Source organism: Epinephelus lanceolatus, chromosome 19, assembly GCF_041903045.1.
Source record: "Epinephelus lanceolatus isolate andai-2023 chromosome 19, ASM4190304v1, whole genome shotgun sequence".
NCBI lineage: Eukaryota > Metazoa > Chordata > Actinopteri > Perciformes > Serranidae > Epinephelus > Epinephelus lanceolatus.
The window spans coordinates 38,103,997-38,126,398 of NC_135752.1; the positions used below are offsets into that span (position 1 = coordinate 38,103,997).

Below are 22,402 nucleotides of genomic sequence, written 5' to 3' on the forward strand. Positions count from 1 at the left end.
CTTCCATAGAAACATAATAAATAGACAGGCTGAATAGCAGAATTTACATTAGTGCATGTATTATGTGTAGATATTTCACAGCTGGTTTATTCAGATATTACACGAATGATGACTGATGGTCCATAGTTTTCTGGAAGCAGTGCTGGTTGTACAGTCTGACAGCAGCAGGAAGGAAGGGGCTGCGGTATCTGTCCTTCAAACACTGCGGGTGGAGCAGCCTGTCACTGACAGAGCTGCCCAGTGCTGTCAGAGTGTCCTGCAGGGGGTGGGACATGTTGTCCATAAGGGATGATAGCTTGGCTATCATTCTCCTTTCTCCACCGCCTCCACTAGGTCGAGGGAACATCCCAGGACAGAGCTGGCCTTAGAAGGGGCCGTGCACATACTGCATAGTAACCGCCTGGAAAACACGAGGTCGAAGTCGGGCACTGGGCGCTACTCTTGTGACATTTCTGTGCCAGCTTTCAAGAGCGCAGAGGCAGGTTGCGTCTGGGGTTGCTAAGCAACCTTAAGAAGCAACCAATCATAGCCTGTTTACCTGAAATCCTGAGTGCAGAGCTGATCTTCTTCCAGGCGCTGTTGTGTGTCGGCCAGTCGTCCGTGGGACAGATGTAAAGCTCTCGTAGCTCTGCACTAAAATGATCAACTTCCTCTCCATATTTATCAGACTGAAATTTACTGATGAAGGGAAAGATATATGTCAGCTGTGATTGGTTGATCCTTGTCACATGACAGTTGAACTCAGTTTATCTCAAGGTGCAAACATCATGCCCTGAAAAATAGGTGCTTGGGAACGCATGCACGCCACAATGGTGCTGCTCTGGTGTTTGAACACACCTGCTCCGCGTCGACATTGAAAACAATGAATTTGAGTGTGCAAAAAAACAAAGGGCATGTGTACAGATGCTAAATGCTTTTGTAAAGGTTTCTGTTTACATGAGCATCACATATTTAGTGTTGTGTTTTTATAAACTTTTATGGCACACTCAGTTACTTCTGGATGTAGTTGATTACATAATAAATGGCACTATTTTGGGATGTGTTTTGAAGTAGAGTGTAATTTTGTGTTACAGTACATGTAATTCACCATTCCAGTTTGTTTACATGTCCACAGTTTTGTTATAAAACCATAACTGACCCCAGCGACATGTGTTCAGTAGTTTAATGACTGTAAACATGTAAATATCACGTCTGTCTGAGGGAGATTTGATCTGCAGGTACCTGGTGTGTGTACACTTTAGACTGCAGTTCAGATGTACTCTGTTCAGCGCTTTAATGTACATGTTGCAGATAGTTGAACCTACTTAGCTGTTGAGTCTCATGGATTTAAGCGTCCCCAGTGACACATGTTACGTGTTGTCGGCTGGTTAAAGTTGCAGATTTTGCAGTTTATAGTATTGATCAGTGTTTAAGCTTAACCAGCACTGCATTAATGCAGAAGATGTGTGCTGATGTAGGCACATCCATGTCTGCCCCTCCCTGAATGACACTGATTTTTATTTAATGTAGCCAGTGCTGGAAAGTTACGAAGTACATTTACTCAAGTACTGTACTGATATACAAATTTGAGGTACTTGTACTTGAGTATAAAGTGTAATTACTTTGTGACCTGTTTTAAAACTTAAAGTCTGTCGATGAAAGCATGGAGAGCAGTAGAATTTGAAGTGGAGTAAATTGAGGATTTTAATATTTTTTTCAATTTAGTATTAAAATAATTAAAAAAGCTTTACATTTTATAATATTATAATATAGGGGCTTTTATTTTGAAAAACAATGATTTGTCTGGGCCACCCGTAAACTTGTTACCATCTGGGGGCTTTTATTTTGAAATTTTAACATTCTCCAGCCTTAGCAGTAAACTTCTGTTACCATTTGAGGGGCTGTTATTTTTAAGAATCCAGCCCTGTTACCATCAGGGAGCTGTCATTTTGAAAATTAAGCATTGTCTGTGCTCCCCTTGTTAACTAATTTTACCATCTGGGGGCTTTTATTTTGAAAATACAGTCTTGTCAAGCCCTCACAGCAAGCTTCTGTTACCATATGGGGGCTTTTACTTTGAAAGTTAAGCCTTGTCCGGCCCTGCAGTTAACTTCTGTTACTATTTGGGGTCATTTATTTTGAAAAATAAGCCTTGTCAAGCCCATACACTAATCTTTGTCACCACTGGGGGCTTTCATTTTCAAAATAGCCATGGCCAGCTCTCACAGTAAACATTTAAAATTATTTCTAGACTGTGGTATTGTTGCTTTAATATGAATAAAATATCATCTTCCACCACTGACTGAAGTAAACTGATGAATAAAAGTCATTATTAGTCTGATGACATTAAGCTCTCATAGTGAGTCCCTGTCTGATTCTGTGTTTGATTCAGGAGCTCCAGATCCGACGGCGGGCGCCAGCGTGGACGATGAGAACTGCTGGCATCTGGACGAGGAGCAGGTTCAGGAACAGGTCAAGCTCTTCCTCTCCCAGGGCGGGTACCATGGCTCGGGGAAACAGCTCAACTTACTGTTCAGCAAGGTAACACAATCATTTCCAACACACACCATCATACAGTGCTGCGCCGTGGCAGCTGAGCGGCAGCGTTTACCCACAATGCACCTTGACGTGTCTGCAGGTGAGAGAGATGCTGAAGATGAGGGACTCCAATGGAGCTCGTATGTTAACGCTGATCACAGAGCAGTTCATGGGCGACCCCAGACTGGCGCTGTGGAGGCAACAGGGGACCACCATGACTGACAAGTACAGGCAGCTGTGGGATGAACTAGGTAACACACACACACACACACACACACACACACACACACATACACACACACACGGAAGTTCAGCAGCATATTTGGTGACTGCAAACCGCACATTTACTCAAGTACTGCACTGAAGTACTATTTTAAGGTACTTGTACTTGACTATTAACTTTTACTCTACACGTCACAGTGATGCAGACCTCCTGTCTGTTTCTGTAAACTGAAACCATTTCCCTCAGTGGAAACAAAGCTTTGATTTACTTTAATTTCACAGATAAGAAACAATAAATTGTGAAGACAATAAAGCCTCCACAAAAATAGCATTTTAAGTCTTGTGTGTGATTTATCCTGGCTTCATATGAGCAGAGGAAATCTCTGTTAGCTGCTAGGCTAATTTATACAATGTAAAATGCCATAGGCTTGTGCTAATAATGTTAGCATGTTGTATTTGTTTGGAAAACATGTTTAGTATAAGACAGTTGTTTTGTCAGTGAACCTTGTGAGTTGTAATGGAGCTGAACTCTGTAACGTTACCTTTGTTAAATGTTGCCGTTGTCCCTGGCTTCATATGAGTAGAGGAAAAGTCTGCTAGCTGCTAGGCTAATTTATACAATGTAAAATGCCATAGGATTGTGCTAATAACGTTAGCATGTTGTATTTGTGGGGAAAATGTGTCCAGATAAAGACAAGTGTTTGTCTGTGAATGCTGCGAGTTATAGTGAAGCTGATTGTGTACTTGTGTTTGAAATAGTCTCTATTAAGACATGTTTAATGTGTGTTTAATGTGTGTTTAGAATCAACTAAACTTAACAGCACTTCACAGAAACTCCGCCGCCAGCTAGTGTTTGGAGGTGTAACTGCAGAGTGACACAGACACACCACCACACAAGTATAAATGCTCACAACAGCGTAGGCCACATGCGTAAATGCATCGAGTTGCTGCCACATGATTGGCTCATTAGCTATTATAATTATATAACAGGCAGTTGAACTAGTGTACCTAATAAGTGGCCATTGAGTGTTTATATATTTCCTGGTGTTTCACAGATGAGATCGTACCTGTGCAGCAGCAGCACCTTGGCTCACTGTCACAGGATCAAACCGTCAGTCTGCAGCTGAAGAAACGACTTCTGTTTATTTGTTTGTGATTTAAAGTTAAAAAAAAATCCCCTCAAAATAAGTCAGGCTTCACTTTAAACCCAAACTGTGATGCAACCTGTAAAAGGCGACAGCCTGCAGGTTACACTGCTCCTCTCTCCCCCCTGTTGTTGTTTTCCTTCACCCCTCCACCTCCTCCTTCTCCCTCTGCTGTTGTAGAATCTTGCTCTGCATTTCATCACTCACGTCTGACTTCATTTTCTCGCCTGTGTTTTCCCTCCTCGTTGTTGTCCTTGAAGCAGCCCTAACAAAGAGACGGAGGATAAAGCCTCTCTCCTCCTGTCCCCTCCCCCCATCCTCTGCCTCCCTCCTGCTTTCACCTCCCCCTTCCCGTCCCTTCCCCTCACCTCTCCTCCTCTGTCCTCCCTTTTTTTCTCACTTCACTTCCTTTCTTTCCTCCTCCTGTTTCATTTTGTCATCTGTCATCCTTTATTTCATCCTTTAACATGTTCATTGTTCCCTTCCTCATTGTCTTCATGTGTTTTCCAATCTGTGTCCAGCGTCTTCATGTTTTTACAACAATACCATTCTCTCTGCTCACATCTGCACGCTGCTTTACAGATCGATTCATCGTTTAAGTCATTTATTAAGCAAAAATAACAAATAATCTCTGGTCACAGCTTCTTAAATGAGACGATTAGCTGCTTTCCTTTGTTTTATATCATGGCACGTGCACCAAGCGCCACTGTAAATAAGATTTTGTTCTTTAAGACTCACCTGGGTAAGGTGAAATAGAAATAAATAGAGATTTTATGACATAACATTGGACATGATGTTGATGTTTCACTATATGGTCCACTTACTGATAATGAAAATGATGGTTAGCTGCAGCAGTACGTCTTTATTTGTGTACTGAACTGATTTACAGACCAATATAATGTCCTGTAACCTGTCATACCTTATTAAAACTAGCTTTTTACTTGGCTTTACACATGTATATATTATATATGACGTTTTTTGCATCACTGAGACTATTGTTGGGATCGTGCCTTTGCGGTCGCTGCTCCAAAGCTCTCGAAAAGCCGTCCACTCTCGATCAAATCCTCCCCCTCCATCGACACTTTAAAGACAAATCTTAAAACGTACATGTTTTCAGTGGCCTTCGGTTGTTTGTGGGGTTTTATATTTTAGTATTTTATCATCTTTACATGTATGTAATTGTTCTTATTGGTGTTATTCTGTTGCTATATATTTGTGTATCATTCTTTTATCTCGTACAGCACTCCTTAGTAGTTTAAATAATAAAGACTAATAACCACATTTCCACCTCAGAAGTAATATTTTATTCACATTCAGCACCTGCGGTAAATCATTAAAGTACTCTTAGTTTTCTTTTTGATGAGCAGGAGGTTGTTTTCCGTCTTTGTTTCTTTCCTGTGAATGATCAGAAAAACTACCGTTTAGTCGAGTTTTCTGTGTCACCTGAAAGCGAGGTGATAAATTAGCAGATTCATTAATTAATTGACTAAAATGCCAAACAGTTTACGGTGCCAGCCTCTCAAACGTGAAAACTTGGAGCCGTTCCTTCTGTCACGTTCTACTGAGCTGAATATATTTGTGTCCTGGGCCAAACAAGGAAACAGCGGTGGAATATTTTTAGTTTTTGTCTGGTAGTTTTTAGACCAAGTGATTAATCAAGAATGGAAAATAACTGTTGGATGCTCAGATTAGCTCTGGATAATTAAACTTTGCAGCTTCAGCTTTATTATAAGGAGGTGATAATGAAGCCGAGGGACGAGTCTGGTTGTTTGTGTGTTTGCTGCAAAATTTGGAGTAATTTTTTTTAAACAATCTTTTTTAAATGTGAACATTAACATTTCAACAAAGAAAATAATATCCCCAACCCTGGCAATAAAATAAAATAAATAAATAATAAAAGTACATAAATAAATAAAGGAAATAATAACGTGAAATTACAGCAAAATATGTATCACTCCTTTATCCTGCAGTACGAACGGTAATCATTAAAGTGTGTGTTGTGTCTCTGCCTGTGTGTGTGTGCGTGTGCGTGTGCAGGAGCCCTGTGGATGTGCATTGTGCTGAACCCCCACTACAAACCCGAGCAGAAGGGCTTCTGGCTTCGACAGCTTCGCAGGTGGAACAGCGTGGACGTCTGCCCCTTGGAGGACGGTAACCATGGCAGCGAGCTGACCAATCTGACCAACGCTCTGCCCCAGGGCCCTCCTGGTAACCCAGGTGAGATGACACCCAAAGACGAGACGACGACTTCGCGTCCCCTTTTCTTTTTTAGATTTCCAAATCCTCTCCTTCATCATATGTGAAGGTTTCTTTCTTTTCTCTCCTCCTCCTCCTCCTCCTCCTCCGCCTCCTCCGCCTCTGTATTAACACTGTTAAGTCTCCCCACCCCCCCCCCTCTTTTAATCAAGTCTCCTTCCTTCAATCTCTGTGCCTGCGAGCCTTATTACCTTTTTAGTGTGGCTAATAGAATGAGCCTAATAACACAGTTGAGGTCCTGCAGCCTTTTTCCACCAATTCAGGGAAAATACAGACACACGAACGTTTCTATCAGGTGGTAATAAAAATGTTTCGAATGAGAAGACAGGCGCGGTTATTACTGCCGCTGTTTTGTCTATAATGGTCCTGCATTTGTTGCCTCATCGACTTTTTTTTAATCCTGCTATAACAGGATTTTCAAAGTCTGACACTGGGGCCCTCGTCAGACCGACTGGAGACAACAAATCAAGTTAATATTAAATAATTTTGTCACTCCTGTTATTATTACTATGCGCCTTACGTTTATTTCTAATTTTCAGAACCACAGGCTGTGTAATTAGGGGATGTAAAAAAGGATGTAGGAAGGGTTGTGCTGTGAGCCTAATTTTTTAGCCTATATTTGTTTGCATTTTGCAAATTGGCACCATTAAGAGTGTGACGAATTGGCTATTAGAAGCTCCTGTTTGCAGTGTACCCATGGACAGGCCTCACTGGGTCATTGTGATACTGATGAAAACTTTAAAAAGGTGATGATTCTCAGGCAGGTTCTGGACCAATAAGAAGCGTCTGTATTCTTTGACTTTTGATTTGATTTATAGACTCTTATTCATGATGGACATTACAGATAATTATATAGTTGGGAATCTAAACGTATATGTATCATGTTTCTGTGTTTATGTTTGACTACATTTTTATTTGAGAAGGAGCGTGACTGCAGCAGTCGTCTAAGGCTGCTGTCAGCCCTAGAGTGGTCTCCTTTGGTCTGAATCAGGGACTCATGTTGTCCCAAAGTTGTATAATTGCCTAGAGTTGGTTCGTGTTCTCACGGCAGCATTTACAAGAGGACCAGATCAAATGCCTTGTGTGAGAAAGCTGCTCTTGATTGGTCAGAATTTCCATGTGGGAAAAATCCAGGAAGTAAAGCAAACGTTGAAGAAGAGTACACTTGCAAGATAAATGTGACACTTTCTAATGTCACAATGGAGGGACAACTACGCAGGTTGATTTTAGCGCTGCTCATCGTGGACTATATTGCTGTCATTGTTCATTTTAGTCAAAGCATACAGTTTGAAAACGAGGCGCGGCTCCAACTAGAAAACAATGTTTTGATGCATTGGATGTGCTGAATGTGCATATTAAGGCAGTACAGGAGGAGGTGCACATTAATAATCCTCCAGGACTGTAAAATGCTCATGTTTAACCCAAACAATGTGTAATGTGACTGCAGTTGCTTCACATCCAGGTCGGAACACCTTCTCACCACAAACCAACCGCACCAGAGTTCCTTTAGAACCGGACTGAGACCACCTCTTCAAGAAGGTCTCGGTCCGGTTGTTTTGGTGTGTTCACACCTGCACAAATGAACAGCACTGAGGGGGCAAATGAACTTGAGTTTGATTGAACCGAACCAAACGGGGCAGGTGTGAAAGCACCCTGAGAGTTTTAAGTACTTAAATAGCCTTCATGTGTCTCACAGTCACAGCTGCTGCTGACCATGATGTTAAGCTAGCCAGTGGGTCAGACAACAGTGATTAATTTCCCAGCATGCACCTTTCCCTGCCTTACAGTTTGATAACCTGACGTCCTGTATTCGCCTCTCACAGATTCCCTCACTCGGCCTCATCGGACGGTGTTCACGCGAGCGATTGAAGCCTGCGACCTGCACTGGCAGGACCCCCACCTGCAGCACATCATCACCGAGGACCACTACACCAACTACTGTTACCATGACAACCTCGACAGCTCCCTCTTCGACACCCGAGGGTGGCCCCTGTGGCACGGTGAGAGAGCGGGGACATGTGGTTTGGAGGGAATTTAATGATAAGAAACAACTTAAGGTAGACTTCAAAATATCTTCTCTCGTTCCTCTTCTCCTGCAGAGCACGTCCCGACTGCGTGTGCTCGAGTAGATGCACTGAGATCACACGGTTACCCCAAGGAAGCACTCAGGCTCGCCATCGCAATAGTGAACACGCTGCGGAGGCAACAGCAGAAACAGCTGGAGTTCTTCCGCACTCACAAGAAAGGTGGTTTGTTTTGATGCTTCGTACTTTGCCAGTTTCTGTCGTTAATATCTGGTTCATAAAACATTAAAAGGTTTATGTTAAGAATGAGTCTTTTTGTATTCAAAGCTTTTCTGCTTGTTGTACTGGAACTGTTTTTAATATTCAGTATCAACAAGTATTGATAAGTCAATATTTCTGATAACACTAGTCTTTTCTGGTTTTCCATCATTCTTTAACCCATGTGAACATAAATGACCTGTGTGTGTGTTTGTTTCTGCAGAGCTGCTTCATAAAGGAGTAACATCAGTGACCAACCTGGAGGGTTGGGTGGGTCACCCTCTGGACCCCATCGGCACTCTGTTCACCACCCTGATGGAGACGGGGCGGGGCAGCGAGGATGGAGCCGCCGCCCTGCTCGACTTCTCAGGTACATACATGATAGTGGAAGAAGTTCTCGGGTTCTTTTATTAAAGTGAAAGTACTGGCTTCTGAGCCCCTTCTGTGCAGAGTCTGCATGTTCTCCCTGTGTCAGCGTGGGTTTCCTCCAGGTGCTCCAGCTTCCTCCCACAGTCCAAAGACATGCAGGTTAATTGGTGACTCTAAATTGTCCGTAGGTGTGAATGTGAGTGTGAATGGTTGTCTGTCTCTGTGTGTCAGCCCTGTGATAGTACAGTAAATATCATTTGGTCTTTGAATAAAAGGTTGTGTTGTTACTGTGCTAACTGGCTAGCTAGCATCTTGAATCCGTCCTGTTGGTCTTCCAGTTTCCCTTTTTTTGAATGACGATTACAGACGACTGCCGCCTGCTGCTATGGAGAGTTATTTCCTCTCACACAGGTGGAGAACAGACGTGCTGGTCGGCTGTAGTCTTTACGGTGTGTTCAAGTACAATTTTGTGTACACAGGTGACGTGAGGTGACGCAACAGTCGACAATCATCGCCACAAGTTCTTTGATGTCGGTTTGGTGTGTCTGAACTTTTTTGAGTCACAAGCTGGATTCATTGTCAACCATGTCTTGTATTTTATCTCTTTGTGTGTTTTATATGAAAAAAGTGAAGTATAATGTTGAATATTGTGCAGCAGATGTATGAAGTACTAGAAAATGGCAACACTTAGGTAACATACCTCAGAGTGGCACTTCAGTACTGTAGTTGAGTAAATGTACTTCAGTACAGAACACACACATTTTCCTGTGTGTGTGTCAAACATTTACACTGCAGTGATTGCGTCTTCCTGTCAGAGCTGCAGCCCTCAGGTTGCAATCAGCAGTGATGACACAGACGTGCTGATTGGCCCGCAGTCATCCTCCAATAACAGCTCATGAATAAGAAATGCAGCAGGAAAAACACTCCAATTAAAATGCATTAATTATGCAGCGAGCTCAGCGAGACCAATTTCCAACACACTGCAGCCAGAGAGGACGGTGACGTTACACTTTGTTTCTCCTCCGAATGTGCTGAAGTGATGAAGACGCTGCGTGGAAGAAGTTGTAAAAGTTTTCAATTAAGACCTCCAGCTATTTATACATCTATATATGTGTGTGTGTGTGTGTGTGTATTCATTAGGGACTGCTAACCCTCCTGGGATGAACAGTGAGGTCTGCCAAGACATCATTAAGCCATTAAAACACATGATTACCGTCCCCAGGAGGATACACTCTCTGAAAAGAACACCAGAATGAACAAATAGATCAATAGATTTATCAATACTCAGCTCGGTCCACGGCTCAAAGGGAACATCTTTCCCCCTGAAGTCATCTCTCACCCCTCCTCCCTCTGCCTCCCCCTCAGGCTCACCAGGTTCAGGCAGGAGGACGGAGCACCCTGTGTGCCCAGCGCAGCGTTTCCTGGAGGAGGGAGAGTCGTTTGTGTCGCTGGCCGTGGAGACAGCTCTGATTGGTTTAGGGCAGCAGAGGGTGATGCCGGACGGCCTGTACGCTCAGGAGAAGGTGTGTCGCAATGAAGAGCAGCTACTGGCCAAGCTTCAAGAAGTCAATTTAGACGACACGCTGGTGAAGATCTTCCGGAAACAAGCCGCTATCCTGTTAGAGGGTGAGTACCACTCAAACGTTAAAGTGTTTATGTACAACATGCGTTTGTTAGCGATTCTCAAATGTGAGGAAAAAGTGAGAACAAACTACTGCTCCCCTCCCTCCAGCATTTTAAAATGGTATTATTGTTAATGCCGTTGATGAGGCTTCAAACTGCCAGCAACACAGCACAGACTGCAATTTGTTGCTGCACAGTTACTTTTTTCCACAGTCCACTGAGGACAATAAGTGCAAGAATCTCCACTGATACTCTGTGCTAACTGGAGATAGCTGCTGATAGCTACCGAGGAAAACAAAAGCTCCATACTTCCTGTTTTGGTTGTGCAATGGTTGACGCACTTCCTTTGTGCAGTAAATCGACCCTCATTTTCCCAGGAGATTGTACACGATGACAGACAGAGTATCATAGTGAAAACAGGGCTCATAGGGAACAAATGTCAATGCTGATGGTGTCATTCTTCTGTAGCCATGACAGTGTGCAGTCAACATTTACTGGACTTTGGTGATTTCTGTTTGAAGATTTAAGTCTTCAGCAGGCAACATTTTCTAAGGTTTTATGCCTTTTTTAAACTTACAAAAAAAGAAGAAAAAGGTAGAATAACCCAGCCTTATTTGAAAGATTGACATCTTTTGAGATTAAATATTCAGCTTTCATTGATTAACTGAATTATTGTCTGAAAGGTCCAGTGTGTAAGATTTAAGGGGAATTTAGTGGTGTCTAGCAGTGAGGACTGCAGATTGCAACCAGCTGAAACTTCTCCTGGTAAGAATTCCTTCAGTGTTCATTGTTCAGGAGGTTTTTACCAGGAGCTAAATTATCCTCAGAGGTCTCTTCTTCTCCAAAACAAAAAGACCAGGTTATTAAAACTGGTAAAAACACTTAATAAAGCAGTTTAACGTTACGAATCAGTGTTTCTCCGACATTGTTTGCCATGTTGAAGACACCTTTTTTCTCTGATAACTGAAGGTCCAGGGGTTGGTTTCCCCTGTGACACTTCCGTGATGCTTAATTTTTCCTTAGCTGAGGGACTTACTTAAAGATGTTGCAGGGAATCCCTTACATCATTTCCTTAGTTAAGGATACATCTTCTGTGTGGACCGTTTGTTTGAACTTGTGCTTGTGATACCTAAGGTCGTTCGTGTGATATTTTTAAGGGATTTTTTAAACGAATAAGCCCAAGAGGAACATTTTAAGGAAGTGCTAATGAGAAGACAACAGGGTGTTGTTTTTTTTTATTTTAAGGAAGCCCTGACTTGGACGTTAAGGGAAATCTTAAGGTGTGTTGTGCAACCAGCCCTAGATGTTAAGCAGGTTTTTACTGGGAGCTGGATTATCTGCAAAGAAATCTTCCTCTCCAAAATGTACCAGTGATTTAAACCAGTAAAATCACAGAAAAAAAGCTGTTTCACGTCTGTGTTTTCCCAACATTCTTTTCGTGGAGGGGCTGCTGACTATGGTCGCCAACATGAAACATCTATCTCTATCTAGAGCCAGTGTTTGGTTTGTCTGTTCTGGGCTACTGTAGAAATATGGTGGTGCAACATGGTGATCTCTGTAGATGAGGACCTGCTCCCTATGTAGATATAAACGTCTCATTCTGAGGTAACAAAAACACAACAGCTCTTATTTTCAGGTGATTTTACACTAAAGAAAACATACATATTACATCATATTCCATTTCTGTCAGCATATCCCCCTAGATCCTACACACTGGACCTTATAAAGAAAAACGATGACACTAATGTTTTTGCTGCAGTGGCTAAAAATGCTTCCACCATCATCTTTTCCTGGAATCTGTCAACCCGAAAACTTCTTGTGAAATCTTGTAATGTCTCTTGATGCTGTATGCATGTTGTTCTCACATGAAGTTTCAGGAAGTCCCTGCTCTGATGCCGAGACAGAAATCTCTGTAGGTTTGTGACTAACAAGTGATCATCATTCTGAACCACAGCTGAGTCATTCTGCTCTGATCAGTCTGAGTTTAAATCAGCCGGATATCAAACATGTTGACATGTCAGGCTGGGAAATAATCAGCTCTGTGTTTGATCTCTGTCTTCACACTGACTCTGTACACTTAACTGTATCTGTGTTTGTCTCTTCCAGCTGGTCCTTACAGTGGTCTGGGGGAGTTACTCTACAGAGAGAGCGTCCCCATGCACACTTTTGCCAAGTATCTCTTCACCTCCCTGCTACCTCATGACGCCGAACTGGCGTACAAAATTGCACTGAGGGCCATGCGGTAGGTAGAAACACTTCCTCTTTTTAAGCTGTTGACCTTGTGACATTAATCTAGTGATAATGAATGATGACTTTATTTATACTGCACCTTTCAAAACAACGTTACAGAGTGGAAAACAAATAATGGAATTAGAATAAAACATAAAACACAATAAAATAATTAATAATTTCAGTAATTATAACAAACACCCTCAGATAAGAAGTTTGGCTGCCTGAGATCCTTTGAACTCTAGGCCTATATTTTATCTACACGTGCACGTCATACACTGAGCGAGCTGCCTATTAATGACGCTGTGGGCTAATGGGCATGTAGCTACTTCCATGTTTCAGATGATACGTCATGTTTGTAGTCGACCAATGAAGATGAGTTTACATATCACCTTGGGTTCGTCCTTCACCTTCTCAAAATGATCCCACACTTTGGATTTCCTGCCCGACAGGAAGAGCTCAGCATTTTTGAATGAGACAAATGAAACAGTGAAAAAAAGACGTGTTCACAAATGTCTCCAGCTTAGTGTGGACTAAAGCCCCATTTACACTGCCTCATTAAGTTTAATTTCGTCATCCGCTTTGCCGCTCGGTGTAAAAGGTACAGTCAGTGATTTGGGTGACAGAGTTGTCTCACCTTTTAGCTGGCATCGGAGGTAGTAACAGCGGCGAAACGATGCCTGTATAAACAGGACAGGATCATTTTGCGACATATTATGCATGCGACACACTGCAGGAGGTTTAAAAAGCAGCTGATAGCAATTAGCAGCTAACTCAGAGAAGAAAAACAGCAGCTGAAAATGTCCGCAAATTGGGAAAACAATGAGGTCTGGAAGCTCCTTACCCTCCGAGCAAAGGGCGAGATCAGCCGTCATATAACAGGGACCTTAAATGGTATTATTGACATGTTAAGCCATTGTTCAAATTTATTTATTTATAGTTTATGAAGTGCTGCAAATGGGTATGTTATATGTCTCACTAGGGGCCAACTCGAGGTTCATATGCTTCCACAATGCTGGTATGCCGTCTAAAATCACACACTGGAGCAGGATGATGCCACTGTTGTTTGGTTCTGTGTAAAGATGCAAAGGAGGGATAAATAAGGGACTGTGTAGCTCTATAGCGCCACCTCTGTGTAAAAGGGGCTGTATTCTAAGTGTTGAGAGGAGGAACAGAAATAAAGAGGGAGTGAAGCGAGGAGTTTCTGCCCTGAATTGGACCAAACCTTTAAATGTAACTCTGCTCCTCTGCCTCCTCTGGTCTGTGTGTGAGTGAGTGTGATGGATACAGAGACGGAGCGGAGCGGCAGATTTAGGAGCTATCTGGGGCGCCGTTTAATGACAAAACTTCCTTTTGCTGGAATATTCACTAAATAATTCAGCGCTGCTGAAAACGAGTTTTATAAAAATGTGTGAATAATAAATACATGCTGTTGGTTTCCTCCCTGACCGCCACGGGTGTTACGAAACTTTATATCCTCTCGCCCAAATTAAACCCCTTTGATTTTTATGATATGTAAATCTTTATGTTTTTTTAATTCCAGGCTTGAATTACAAAGGAGGAATATTAGAGAACAGAAACGTGGTCTCACAGCAGCTGTTACAGGGTCTAACTGGAGTGTGTATGTGGGGAAATTAAGCTGTTATTTTTAAACGTATTCTCAGTTATCTCGTCCCGAAGTGAAGATCCACCTCAGTTTATGTTTGAAGGGAAACTATTGATGATTCTATGAGAGGAACATGTAATAAATTCTTCATGAAATGTTCCTCACATCAGTTCCTGAGTGCTGACGTCTAATAAAGTTTTATTTTCACCTCTCTGTGTTCTCAGGTTGCCGGTCCTGGAGTCCACGGCCCCCTCCGGTGACTTGTCTCGGCCTCACCATATAGTGTCAGTGGTGCCCAACCGCCTCCCCCGCTGGTTCACTCTCAGCCACATAGAGACCCAACAGTGTGAACTGGCCTCCACCATGCTCACTGCTGCTAAAGGTACACACACACACAGCTGTTCTCAAGCCCAGGAAGGATGTTTTTGACAGTACATTTTTGGTACAAGTGACTTTTTTAAATGGCTTCTGATTTTTTTTGACTGTCCATTTTGAGTTGATGAGCTTTCTGGCTAAAGTAGGATAGTTGTTTGCTGCATGTCTGACAGTTATGACTCAAACTCCACAAAAAGGATCAAACAGCCTCGTGCATGCACTCCCCATCTAATTAACTGGTGTAAAACGTCTCATGACAGCCGACAGACGCTTACAAAAAAGGTTATAGCCAATGTTGCTGCCTACAGCAGGCAAGAGCTTTTTAAATGAAATGAAAGACTCTTTAATACCTTATTTTAATGAAACTGACGAGATAAAATAGGTTGTTGACCTGATGATGTGTTGGAGGTCATAAAATAGCTGTTTAACCATAAAACACCTGCAGCTCTTTTCAGCTCACCGTGACTTGTGTTGACCCATTTTCATTGAGGAATATCACCTCTCAAAGTGTCTATACCAGAAGTGACAAAAGCTTTTCATTTCCAGAGGCTGCTTCATAATAAAAGCCTTTGCATTAGCAGTAACTTATCACAGCTCTGATAGGTCTGATATTTGGAAGTACAAACACGAGCGTAGGAGTTAAACTAAACTACACTAAGTACTCTTCAAGTTCTTTGTGTTATACGTATATAAAAGAAAAGAGCCATGTAAATAAAATGAGAATCAAAGACAAAGATATGAGTTCAGCAGTTAAAAAATAAAATACTGTGGTAGACAGATGTACAGTAATGGTAAAAGGTATAAACTATAATGTAAACAGGTTGTGCAGTAATGTAGGAAATGTATATACATAATAAAAACAGGTTGTAGTCTGTACACTGTCACCCCAGTTGTTATATTCCTAAATGCTACAGTCCTGTCATGTGAAAATAAACCAGCTGTGTTTGAGTAAAGAATTTCAAGCCAACACTGGAAGGTGTGAATGACTTCTCTGTCCCTGTTTGTTGTGTTGTGTTACCAGGCGATGCTCGTAAGCTTGAAACAGTGTTAGAGTCCATCCAGAAGAACATCCACTCCTCATCCCACATCTTCAAACTGGCCCAGGATGCCTTCAAAATTGCCACTCTCATGGACAGCCTGCCAGACATCACGCTGCTCAAAGTCTCCCTGGAGCTGGGTCTTCAGGTAAACAACACACACACACACAGTAACACACATTAACACAAATAATATCACGCAGATTCAGAACTAATGTCGTGTTTCTTACAGGTGATGAGAATGACACTGTCTACCTTGAACTGGCGGAGGAGAGAGATGGTGCGATGGCTGGTGACTTGTGCTACTGAAGCTGGTGAGTTTGTTTTTCTAATGAAAAGTAATTCACCGTCATATGAACCTTAACATGGTGACAGCGGCAGATACACAGCTAGAAGTTATTCTTGAACAACTGTCATAATATTACGTTATTAAAAAGCCATATACAACTCAAATAGTAGTTCACAAAAAATCTCATGAGAAGTCGCTTTAGTATGTGATAATTATTGTGTCGTTAAAAATGTTGTAAAAATGTCATAGTACAGTATGCTTCCTTAAAAAAAGTCATAGTATAGTATGTTTCATAAAAATGTAATAAAAAAATGTCATAGTATAGTATGTCGTCCGAAATCATGAAAAAAAAGTCATAGTATAGTATGTCGTCCGAAATCATGAAAAAAAGTCATAGTATAGCATGTCGTCCAAAATCTTGAAAAAAAAAAAAAAGTCATAGTATAGTATGTCGTCCGAAATCATGAAAAAAAGTCATAGTATAGTATGTCGTCCGAAATCATGAAAAAAAGTCATAGTATAGCATGTCGTCCAAAATCTTGAAAAAAAAAAAAAGTCATAGTATAGTATGTCATCCGAAATCATGAAAAAAAAGTCATAGTATAGCATGTCGTCCAAAATCTTGAAAAAAAAAAAAAGTCATAGTATAGTATGTCGTCCGAAATCATGAAAAAAAAAAAAGTCATAGTATAGTATGTCGTCCGAAATCATGAAAAAAAAGTCATAGTATAGCATGTCGTCCAAAATCTTGAAAAAAAAAAAATGTCATAGTATAGTATGTCGTCCAAAATCATGAAAAAAAAGTCATAGTATAGCATGTCGTCCAAAATCTTGAAAAAAAAAAAATGTCATAGTATAGTATGTCGTCCAAAATCATGAAAAAAAAGTCATAGTATAGCATGTCGTCCAAAATCTTGAAAAAAAAAAAAGTCATAGTATAGTATGTCATCCGAAATCATGAAAAAAAAGTCATAGTATAGTATGTCGTCCAAAATCATGAAAAAAAAGTCATAGTATAGTATGTCGTCCGAAATCATGAAAAAAAGTCATAGTATAGCATGTCGTCCAAAATCTTGAAAAAAAAAAAAAGTCATAGTATAGTATGTCATCCGAAATCATGAAAAAAAAGTCATAGTATAGCATGTCGTCCAAAATCTTGAAAAAAAAAAAAGTCATAGTATAGTATGTCGTCCGAAATCATGAAAAAAAAGTCATAGTATAGCATGTCGTCCAAAATCTTGAAAAAAAAAAAAGTCATAGTATAGTATGTCGTCCGAAATCATGAAAAAAAGTCATGGTATAGCATGTTGTCCAAAATCATGAAAAAAAAGTCATAGTATTGTATGTCATCCGAAATCATGAAAAATAGTCACAGTGTAGCATGTCGTCAAAAAAGGTCACAGTATAAATGCTGTCCGAAATCATGAAAAAAAGTCATAGTATAGTATGTCGTCCGAAATTATGAAAAAAAGTCATAGTATAGTATGTCGTCCAAAAAAAGTCAGTCACACAAATTTTAACATATAACGTCCAACGTTATTTGACAAATAGTCTATATTTACATACAAATTTATTGAAAATGAGCTTGTTTTTTCAAACTTTTAAGGGCCTTAATTTTCGCTAAATAGATTAAATAACTTAAAATACTTTTTAACATCCTGTGGAAATCAATATGTTTATATTTGGGGTAGCTGAATCTATGACAATGCACAATTTTTTTTTTTTTAAAAAAAGAGCACACTGCTAACTGTTGCTGTGAAATAATTTAAATAAAGTAAAATGTTTGTCTCTGAAAGGTAGTGAGGGAAAAAGAAGCATACATTGAAAACACAAGTACCTGAAAAATGTCCTTAAGTAAAGTACTTGAGTAAATGTAGTGGTAAAACTGTCTCGGTAAAAGAAAAGCAGGACAAACTTCACCAGGCCTTAAAGTAGATTTTGGAGGGCTCTCAGCTGGAGGGAAGGAATGACTGGCAGGGTAGTAATGGCTGAGTTTGTGGCTGAGTTTGTGGACAGGAAGCTGTGTCCATAGGGACGGAGCTCTGTAGGGGAAAAACCCTCCTCCCAGATGATTTCTTGTGAATGTGAGAGGAGTGACAAGGAGTCCCTGTTTCTGTGAGCACAGTTTGAATGGACTCATTGAGAAAATGCAAGTCGGTGAAGTAGAGTGGGGCCTGACCATAAAAGGTCAGAGAATTAGAAATAGAATATCCAATTAGAAGGTAAAAGGTCACAGAGACTGGTGACGTACTTATTTTGGGGGGATTTCCGAGACATTTAATGACTAAAGGTATAAAATAGGGGCGGCAATACTTCTGTGGACATTTTCTTGAATTAAAATATGCTGTTTTGAATTTTGCAGTAGTTAATCAAGAGATAACATTGGAAATAAAGTTTTTTAGTTAGATTCACAGAGGCAGAGTGTTTTTAATCTTTTCAGTATCTAAAAGGAGCATTAGAATTTTGCTGGCAGTAAAGAGTTATTTTTAACACACTTTAGATTGTCTAGATAAGGCAGGTGACATTTTAGATTTTGTTATTGTCAACAAATCACATTTAAAAAAAATACCAAAACTAAACATCTAAACAGGAAACTTCACAGTTCCCTAATTTGTCTTTTGGAAAAGTTCTGTGGTTCAACTGAAGGCCTGAATCCTTAAGAACGTCTTACAAATACAAAGTTCCATGTTAAAAAATTCAATTGTAATTTCTTAAAATGGCCAAACACTAGTTTTTAGCAAACATTACTCAAACAGGAGGATGTAGGATCGGATCAAAATAAACTACACACATTGTAGTTTATTTTGTTTTTACTCTATCTCAAACACCAAGTATTTGTACGCCACTGAAAATAGTCCCCCACAAATTGACAATTTCCTCCCGTTGGAGTCTTGTTTGATGAAAATCACAGCGACCAGAAACTTCTAATTATCTTTTTTACAAATTACTCTATACATTTGTGAGATTTATGTTTTCAGTTGGAACCAAAGAAATTCCCAAAGGAACTGTTGAACCAGACAACTGAAAATACATCGTTGGTTTTCGTATTTCCATGGGATATCTATCTCTCTATCTATATATAAATTATAATTATTAATATGTAACATGGACAAAGGAGAGGATCTGTAATTGTGCCTTGAGGAACACCAACAGTTAAATACCATAAACTAAAATTTCTTTTCCTCTCTGTTGTCAATTAAGATTTTTTTTAAAATGTCACCGAATTTATCTTGAGGATTCAACAATGGGGCTTTACCATGGTCCTGTCATACGTAGAGTGAAAGAGGACATCATATTTAGGGAAAACAGTACAGATGTTAAATGGAAAAAGAAGAGGACCTATGATTGAACCTTAGGGAACGCCTAAATTTACTTAAAAACAGGCAGGGGACCTAAGATTTAAATTGCAAACTTACATTTCTTTTCCTCTCTATCTAGGTGTGTTTGCGCTGGACAGCATCATGCAGAGCTGGTTCACCCTCTTCACCCCCACTGAAGCCACCAGCGTCGTGGCGAGCACCGTCATGTCCAACAGCACCATCGTCCGCCTGCACTTGGACTGCCATCAGCAGGAGAACCTGGCCAACTCTGCCCGCACCCTGGCCCTGCAGTGTGCCATGAAGGACCCCCAAAACTGTGCCCTCTCAGCTCTGACTCTCTGTGAGAAGGACCACATTGCCTTCGAGACAGCCTATCAGATTGTACTGGACGCGGCTGCCACGGGAATGAACTACACACAGCTGTTTACAATAGCACGCTACATGGAGCACCGCGGCTATCCTATGAGGGCGTACAAACTAGCAACGTTAGCCATGACTCACCTGAACCTCAGCTACAACCAAGACACACACCCGGCCATCAACGACGTGCTCTGGGCGTGTGCGCTCAGCCACTCGCTGGGGAAAAACGAACTGGCATCCGTCATCCCCCTGGTGGTGAAGAGCGTGAAGTGCGCCACTGTCTTGTCAGACATTTTGCGGCGGTGCACGCTGACGACACCAGGCATGGTGGCGCTGCACAGTCGCAGGAACTCTGGGAAGCTGATGCCTCTGGACAAGGCTCCGCTCAGGCAGCTGCTAGATGCCACGATCGGGGCCTACATCAACACGACACACTCTCGGCTGACGCACATCAGCCCACGCCACTACAGCGAGTTCATCGAGTTCCTCAGCAAAGCCAGAGAGACGTTCCTCATGGCGCACGACGGACACATCCAGTTCACACAGTTCATAGACAACCTGAAACAGATTTACAAGGGCAAGAAGAAACTCATGATGCTTGTTCGAGAGAGATTTGGTTGAAATGACCAAACCTTTTTTTTTTTTTTTTTTTAAACTTGTCTTTTTTTTTTTAATCCTTTCTAACTTGAAGTGAAAATCCTCTGAAACAACTTTCATGCAAATCTTATTCCTGTGATGTGGCACTGCGGGGTCAAACGTGAGAATGAACACAGTTTCCTGAAGGGAAATAATTAAACTGTGATGTGGGAAAAGTCACGTTCATTCATTGTGAGTTGTACCAAGCAGGAACTCAGACTAACTGGATATCTGAGGACAATGGGAATAAGATATGAATTATGTTTTGGTTAAATTTTCTCCTGAAAATGACAAGTTTGAAATAGAAGAAAGAAAAAAAACACTGTAAACCATAAAAGCAACAGCTGGTATTGATGTGTATAAAACTATTGCATTTGCAGAAGGAGTCAATTAGTGGACGTTTGTGTGTTTCCCTTTATATATGTATGAGAGCGAGAGAGTAAGAGTTTTACACTGAGTATATTATACTGTATTGTCCAGTGGCAAAATGTCCACCTTGCACTCCTCCTACTTCCCTCAGCTAACGTTCAACAGCCTCAAAGAAGACGACGACAAACGGCTTTAAACCAAATGGAGAAACTCCATCTGAAGTGACAAGTACCTCTTTTAAAAGGATCCAGCTTTACTCTTTCCCCTCTTCCAAGTCCTTCGCCCGTCTGATCTGTGAAGTGAAAGGAGAAAAATTCACAATCAGAATTAATTTTACTGGGTTCAATATTTGTTTTGGCTTTGCAGTGTTGTCTCAAACATTCGGTATGCTTATTTTACAGTCACAGAAACAAAAAACAAACTGTCTTGTGGAAACTGTCAACATACATTCTCAGGGATTTCTCTTTAAAAAAAAAAAAAAAAAAAAAGTAAAAAAAAAAAGCAGATAAAAAACAAAAAGAGAACAAAAGCATTTTATTGTCCTGTATATATGAAAGTATATGTCTGAATATTGGAAAAAAATGTATATGTTAACTAATTTATGACAGAATATTCTATGTAAGGCACAATACTTGAAGCTGCAGTACTTTTTGGTTTTATGAAACAAACAAAAAAAACATATCAGAAGGACTTCAAAATCGTTCGCCTTGCATCGCATCAGGGGCCAGTTCGAAACTGAAGTACACTGCTGGCTGGTTTTTGGCTCTGCGGACATGTAATGAACTGCAGAAACCAAGACAGGAAGTGGACATGCAAAGTGTGTATTCTCCCTAACACAGACGTGTATTGAGGATTGTAGGAGTCGGGAGAAAGAGACGACTGTGGAGGCAAAGCAGCGACAACATACAGCTGCGATGTTCAAGTAAAATCTGCCTTCATGTCTCCTTCTGCTGTGATTCAGTCACAAAAAGCTCTGTTTTATATCCACGCCTCCTCCTCTGACATCTCGACTTTGTGCAGGACAGAAAGTTGCTCTATACTGTCGGTCTTGACTGTTTTTTATATTTTTATTTTTCCTCCTCTTCAGTTTGTTTTAATTTCTCTCTAGAATTCCTCACACAAGAACAGCCTTCTTTCTTGCCTTGTCTTAATGCTTTAAAATAACCAAATGGGAGTTCTAACTACCAAACTTTTCTCTTACGCCAATACGATGTTGGTTACAACCTTTTTTTAGTGTCTTTAATTTTTTTAGCTGGACTGTATTCTGTGCTTGAAAAGCCCCATTTCATCTGTTCTTTCAGTGTCGTCTCTTGTCAGTAGCTCCTTTTGTTTAGAAATATGCTCCCTTTTTATTTATTATGTTAGGTAAATGATTGTACAACCATGTCACGCTCATGAAGTTGAACTAAGATTTGATACACTGATCGATTTATTTATGTAACTAAATCACTGTTTTATAAACTTGTTAATGAATCAACATTTTGTTTTGATTAAATTCGTTTTTTGAGAGGATGAAGTCTTTGTGTTTTTTATGAACTGAGAATAGAACAAGTTCAGGGTTAAGGGTCAAGTGTATGTTGTTTATAGTACAAAAAAAAAAAAAGTTAAAGTATAGTATAGCATAAGAGTCATGGAAAAAGTATGTTTTAAAGTCATAAATACTCAAAAAAAATTTAGTAAGTCAAATAAAATCATGAAAAGTCATAGAAAACGATGTCGTGAAAAAAGGTCATAAAAAAGTCAGTGTAGTATGTTGTAAAAAATGTA

The 22,402-nt window shown here is 40.6% G+C and overlaps 1 protein-coding gene across 1 annotated transcript in view; it reads left to right on the forward strand.

Annotated features, from left to right (window-relative positions):
* Positions 1 to 22,147, forward strand: part of LOC117269780 (zinc finger SWIM domain-containing protein 6) — a 60,257-nt gene extending 38,110 nt beyond the window's left edge. The window contains exons 3-14 of the mRNA XM_033647082.2: positions 2,372 to 2,520; positions 2,618 to 2,768; positions 5,922 to 6,101; positions 7,964 to 8,140; positions 8,240 to 8,386; positions 8,646 to 8,792; positions 10,157 to 10,417; positions 12,521 to 12,656; positions 14,474 to 14,631; positions 15,646 to 15,809; positions 15,894 to 15,975; positions 19,389 to 22,147. Coding sequence (XP_033502973.2) covers positions 2,372 to 2,520; positions 2,618 to 2,768; positions 5,922 to 6,101; positions 7,964 to 8,140; positions 8,240 to 8,386; positions 8,646 to 8,792; positions 10,157 to 10,417; positions 12,521 to 12,656; positions 14,474 to 14,631; positions 15,646 to 15,809; positions 15,894 to 15,975; positions 19,389 to 20,251 — 2,615 coding nt within the window. The 3' untranslated portion in view covers positions 20,252 to 22,147. The remainder of the gene's footprint in view (positions 1 to 2,371; positions 2,521 to 2,617; positions 2,769 to 5,921; positions 6,102 to 7,963; positions 8,141 to 8,239; positions 8,387 to 8,645; positions 8,793 to 10,156; positions 10,418 to 12,520; positions 12,657 to 14,473; positions 14,632 to 15,645; positions 15,810 to 15,893; positions 15,976 to 19,388) is intronic.
* The last annotated feature ends 255 nt before the right edge of the window (positions 22,148 to 22,402 follow it).